Consider the following 6353-nt stretch of genomic DNA (forward strand, 5'->3'; position numbering starts at 1 on the left):
CACCATTCACCAAAAAAAATATTCGTATAGCATGATGCGTTGGTACAATTATTGCATTGCGTACCATTGCTACAAACATGAAGAGATAAACATAAAGTATAAAACTCCTGCACCTTATATATGCTACGTTTAATTGCATATATAGCTTCTTGTCATCGCTATAAATCGTGGAGGGAACAAAGGAAAAAAAGAAAAGAAAAGAAATGCTTCTAATAATTTGTATCACAACTCGTTTCTTGCTATAGTTGCAAGTTGTCTTGGCATAGGGGGCATACCAACATCATGTAGGCCCTCGAGAGCCTGAACCACTTCACCCATTGTCGGCCGGTCAAGTTCGTTATCCTGAATACACCAAAATGCAACTTTGCATAGCCTTAAAGCCTCTTCCAAGTTGAACTCGCCGTGCAGCTGTGGATCTACCAAGCTATTCACATCTCCGTCGTGGAGCATCGTCGTGATGGCCTGCAACGGGAAATAAGAAACGTGGCAGCTGTTGGTGGTGTATACCTTAGGCGAGTTCCTCCTCCCTGACACGATCTCCAGCAGCACCATTCCGAAGCTGTAGGCGTCCACTTTTTCGGTGATGGCTTCTCCACCGATCCACTCCGGGGCAAGGTAGCCTATGGTTCCTCTGAACGTAGTGAGGACGCGGCTGAAATCCCTGGGCACGATCGCCGCCATCCCGAAATCCGCGATCTTTGGGACGAGCGACGCGTCGAGGAGTATGTTCTCCGGCTTGATGTCGCAGTGGATGATGCGCTCGCGGCAGCCCTCGTGCAGGTACGCCAGCCCTCTCGCGACCCCGACGGCGATCTGGTACCTCGTGCTCCAGTCTAGGACGACGACACCATCCTTTCCACCACCACCGCCGCCATTACTATTGAACAGATGGACGTCGAGAGAACCATTGACCATGTGCTCGTACACTAGCAACCTTTTATCGCTCTCGCAGCAGAAACCGACCAGTTTCACCAGGTTGATATGCTGGATCAGGCCTATCGAACTCACCTCAGCCCTGAATTGCTTCTCTCCCTGACGAGCACCATCTAGTAGTCTTTTCACCGCTATAGTAGTGACCGCGGAACCATCGTCGTCCCTCCCTAGAATCGTTCCCTTGTACACAGAACCAAATCCGCCGCCTCCTAGCCTGTCAGAGAAGTTTCTTGTCGCGTGGCGTAGGTGACTATACGTGAATGATCTAATAATCGTCCCATCGCAATCTTGGGTGTTGCTTGTTCTCCTCCAGCTGCAAACGAGTAGTACGATGAGCGCAATTATCACAAAACCACCGGCCGCAATGCTTGCAGCAGTAACAACTGTCGCCTTAGATGGGCGGCCTGATCTTTGGTTCTCTCTCAGCGTCTGCAGATCCTTGGCAGAGAGGCGAAGGTAGAGAGTGTCGCCGGTGGTACTTGCTGTTGCGGTGTTAAGCAATTCTCCACGCCAGATAGAGCACCCACCACCACCACCACCAGTAGTGCTAGCATATGAGTAAGCAGTGCAAGAGCAATCAGTGGCACAAGCCTGGCCACATCCATCAGCGTCAGTTGCTTTCATGGGCACGGGGTCGTAGGCCAACTGAACGCCAGGCACGGGCAAGAACCTGTCCGTGGCGCAATCGAGTTGGTTGTTCCTCGTGCACCCTCCCGCTCGATCGTCGAGGTCCCATTCACTGGGCGACCTGATAGAGAATCCCTCCATGCAATCGCAGGACATGTTCGCGTTGTTGTCGCCGCCGCCGGTGGTGGTGCAGACAGTGAAAGGTCCACAGGCAGCGTGGACGCTGCAGGGATTCATGGGCTGGGTGTAGAAGTCTCGCCAGGCGTGGCTGCTCTCCACCCACACGCGCCCCTTGATCTGGCCAGAGGTCTCCACGGCGGTGTACACGGAGAGGGTGTCGTTGGGTATGGTGTAGATGTAGTACTGCTCCTGGGCGTTGTCGATCTGGTTGTAGCTGATGAAGCCGCTGTCGCTGGGATCCACGTCCGACAGTGAGAATGTGCCCGACGCCCAGTACACGACGGAAGAGGAGCACTGGCTGAGTATGATCCCCTGGGAGAACCGTGAGTCCACCCCGACGCAGTAGGAGCCGCGGGCCGGGTTCGCCCTGTTCTTCCTCGACACGAAGACGCGGTTCAACCCCGTCACCTTGTTCCTGCCCAGCTTGGATCCCGGGAGGTACACGTCTGTTGGGTAGTCGAAGCTCTGCCACCGGACCTTGGACGCGTCCGAGGCCGAGGCGTCGCGCACCACCAGGTTGCCATTGTGGGTGAGCTCGGCGACGGTGTTGGTGGTGTTGGTGCTGGTGTTGTTGGTGTTGGTGCTGGTGGTGTTGCTGCTGGTGGTGGTGGTGGACCAAACGACTAGGGTTTCAGTTCTTTGAGGAGCGTTGTTGTCCTCCTGGACTACTACAAGGTTCCCGTCTCTAGAGATTTGCAGAGTCCGTTTGGGGAGGAGCTTATTATTGGGGTCTGCGTCTGGGTCGGTGAACGGGTCATCCCGGTTAGCAATCCAGACCGGAGTGAAGACTGGGATCTTGTTGAACCAGATGCCTAGGTACCAGTTGGAGACGGCGGTGGTGTTGCTGTTGTTGTCAGAGGAGGAGGAGGACTTACTGGCGGCGGGTGTGGTGGTGGTGCCGGACGGGAAGAAGCCGAGCGCGAACTTGCCGTTCCTGGAGACGAGGGTGTCGCCGACAGCGAGCGCCTGGCCCGCCGCGAGAGTGTGGTAATTCGCACAAGAGCACGGCCTGGGGCTGTGCAGCAGCAGGGAGACGAGGAAAAGCCCGACCAGTAGTGTGTAGCTGTAGGGTGAAGCAGGCATGGTGAACGAGAGATGTGGGTGTCTCTGTGCACGCATGCATGCATGCCCTGCCGTTATGAGAAGGGGAGGGGTCCGAGGGGATGATATATAAGAAGGGACTAGTAATAATCCATGTCATTGGTTAGTGGTTACCCGCATCAGTCTATCCTAAATTATCGCGTGCTTTAACTTTAACTTAGCATATGTTTAATTGTATATATTGGCCGCATGAGTTGATGTAAAATAAGTTATTCAAAAATCGGCATATAAGCCAGAAATAGGTGGGCTCGTATGGATTGGACGTGCGGACGCACTAAACCAATCATAAGCAATGTGAACGCGTGCTGCGCTGGTCACGATCCAGGTCAATCGTTCACACACGCGATCGATCGATCGAGATTCCTTCTCGCCTCATCAAGTGGGGAAAAAACAATGGAGCAAGACCAGGGCAGCCATTGTTGACCGCTTGTCACATCTCCTGGCACCATGTTGGTTGAGATGAGCTTTTGAGCGAGCTTGGTCCCACTCCCAACGAGAGACGAAACCGTGTCCCTTCTTCCAGTCTAATAATAAGACGTGGACGCCACTTGACCAGCTGACCACTGTCGGAAGACCTGCACAGGGTACCGGCAGCCACTCCTCGTTTTACGTACACGTGAGTATTTATCAGAATAGATAAAAAAAATAGTAATGGGTGGAAAGTAGGAAAAGAAAATGATATTTTATGTTTATAGTGAGATACATGGGGTGTATTTAGAAGGAACCGTTGCGAGAGATAAAAAAAGTAGGGTATGAAACCAGCTTGGTGAGGTGGTTGCATAGTGCGGTATGGGTAGGAAGAATTTAGCCTTATATGTATATATGTCAGGGAATGGATATTGTAGTTATATGTAGCTAACACTTAAACAGGTATATATGTAGTTAACACTTAACATGTGATGGTGTAATTCCATCAACCTCTTTCCCCTTGTACTGTTCACGTAATCTTGTAATCACTTGCACGCGTCACCTGGATTATTGCCTTCTGCCAAGACGAAAGTATAAATGTAATTAAATGTTATATTTTTGATATTTGAATTTATATAATAAAATATATAAATAAGTTTATGTGTTTTGACATATTATTCCTTCATGTTGTATATTTTATATTACATCTCTTATTATCTTACAATTCTGATTATTGCTCATGACCTTCGTCCAAAGTGCATTGTGTCCCTGGGGAGATAATGCTTCAATGGACGAAGGTCATTAACATTTAACATTTTATGTTGCCTTGTTCTTAATTCGAAGCATTTGAGAAAAAGTCCCCAACATACATAACTTCATATCAGCAGAGGTCTGAATGGAAACTAATCCAGTCCTCTTATTCATGTCCTAGAACTAGAGATGGCCAAACGGACCGTCCGGCCCTGTCCGATGAAGTCCGGCTCATTTTGGGCACGACCTGCCAGACACGATTAGAAAACCGGGGCTGGGCCGTCTAAGTCCGCGGTCTCGATTTCCTGTCCGAGCTCGACCCGCAGCGGGCCCGGCCCGTTTAGCAGGAAAAAAGCGGGCCGAAAAGCGGGTTAAGTGTACCGGTAAACATGTTTTAGTGCAAAAAACGGGTTTAACGGGCTTAGAGATAAACGGCCCCTGCCGGGCTAGCCTACCGTGCCTAATTTTCTGTCCGAGCCCAGCCCGCTTATTCGTGCCAGGCCGGCCCGGACCCGCATAGAATAAGGCTGTGCCGGGCTCGAACCAAGCCAAAACAGCGGGCTTCGTGCCGGACTCGCGGACCTTGTGTTTATTGGGCCTTTATACCTAGAACCTTTCCACTTTTTTATTGATATAAAGATGCCAAGGCCAACAAAGGTGCATGCTCCGTGCTCGTGGTCAAAGTTTCTCTGGAACGAGTGCTAGCTAGCCAGATTTTGGCCCCCCGCGCGTAGTACTTTTTATTGCCACCTTTCTGACCCACTTGTTCTTATCTTCTTTGGAAGCATTCATGAGAATATATGTCAGAAAATAAGTAGCCAGTAGGCGGAGTCAGTGGCGTAGCTAGAATTTTTTCGTGAGGTATGCCATTAGAATTTTTTATAAATAATTTAATATAATATATAATAATTTGGCATATAGTTCAAAATATAAAGATAAAAATAGCATATAACACTATAGATTTAATATTTAAGTCTATAAATGTATATATTAGAATGCAAATATAATATATATTAATATTTTTTATATAGATCTTGGTGGACTGGTGATCTGGTGGGCCGGCTTAGGATATGCCATGGCCCACCCGGACCACCCACTGTCTACGCCACTGGGCGGAGTAGTTTCTTCCCAAGTCTTCAACAGTTTTTTTTCTTTTTCTTTTTCTTTTTCAGAACACGACAACATATGAATGAGCACAGTTTTCTATAGGATTATTTGTAGGTTGTTAGGTTGTCGCTTGGAGAAATGGAGCAGGCTGCTTTGAAAGTGCCGAGCCTAGCAGCCCAAGAATGACTGAAGCCATCTTATTTTAACGTTCTGCAGTTTTATTCTTGAAAACAGTGGGTGTGGTCTGGCCTGACCTAATTGATTTTGTGGGGTGTGTCAAGGACTATTTGTAGCCATTAGGCTTGCGGTTTTTTTTTTAAATAAAATTTAGTTGGTAGATACTAGCTACCTTGTTGTTTGTGCTTGCCTTTAATGATTGTGGTGTACAGGTTTGAAATGTGTTTCTACAACTATACTAATTAAATAAGGTCTATCATAACGTCTACATATGTGATATAGAAACTATAAAAGTGTGTAATACCCAAGTTGTGGATGATAAAAGAGAAGAGTTAATCTCCTTATGTGTATTCTCCTTTTTTTCATTAGAACATATGATGAATAATCATATTTAAAGTGAATAAATTAGCTAATGAAACATAAATAATCTATGCATCATGTTGGAGGTTATTTGTTTGTGCACTAAGTAATGATAAAAAAATATATAAAATACTTAGGGCCCGTTATTTGAACTGCAAAGGGTAAAACAGACAATCGCCACAACCACCAACTTTCAGAAGACAAGAATCAGTTTATTTGCCAAACAGTTTTAAAAATGATTCTGATTCTCTAGGAGAATCAGGAGGATCAGCTCCTCACGAGAATCAGGATCTGGAGCTAAAGAAGCAGGAGCTGGAGCTTTGCCAAACGAGCCCTTAAGTTGGAGTTTAATCTAATTTGAAATCTAGAATAGAAATTCAAAAGAGAAAAGAAAAGAGAATAAAAAAAAAGAGAAGAAGAAATCTAGCTGGGCTGACACCATCGCTTTTGGTCCATCTGTGTTCTCCCTTTTTCCGGCCCAGCATCCCTCCGCGCCAGCCGTTCCCTCACCGCCAGGTGGGCCCCGCAGCACAGCCCAACCAGCCACTGCCTTGCATCCCTCTCCACCCACTACAGGTTGGGGCCCATTGATCAGCCCTTGCGAAAGTAGGATCGGGTTGCGGTATTCGGGAGCTGGGACCTGAGCGCCAGTCTCTCTTCCCTTCTACTCGCGCGCGCGGACTCGCCCCCAGGCCACTGCCATGTGGGGC

At 48.1% G+C, this 6353-nt stretch overlaps 1 protein-coding gene across 1 annotated transcript; it reads right to left on the reverse strand.

Moving 5' to 3' along the window:
* LOC100273022 (uncharacterized) lies at positions 1–2866 on the reverse strand. Its single transcript, NM_001367776.1, has one exon. The coding sequence runs from the start codon at positions 2857–2859 to the stop codon at positions 223–225; it is 2637 nt and encodes an 878-aa protein (NP_001354705.1). The 5' UTR covers positions 2860–2866; the 3' UTR covers positions 1–222.
* Positions 2867–6353: the final 3487 nt, after the last annotated feature.

This window comes from Zea mays, chromosome 2, assembly GCF_902167145.1.
Source record: "Zea mays cultivar B73 chromosome 2, Zm-B73-REFERENCE-NAM-5.0, whole genome shotgun sequence".
Classification (NCBI taxonomy): domain Eukaryota; kingdom Viridiplantae; phylum Streptophyta; class Magnoliopsida; order Poales; family Poaceae; genus Zea; species Zea mays.

Excerpts from the sequence above, each read along its gene's own strand:
- LOC100273022 (NM_001367776.1), bottom strand. The coding sequence starts at position 2,859 with ATGCGTGCACAGAGACACCCACATCTCTCGTTCACCATGCCTGCTTCA.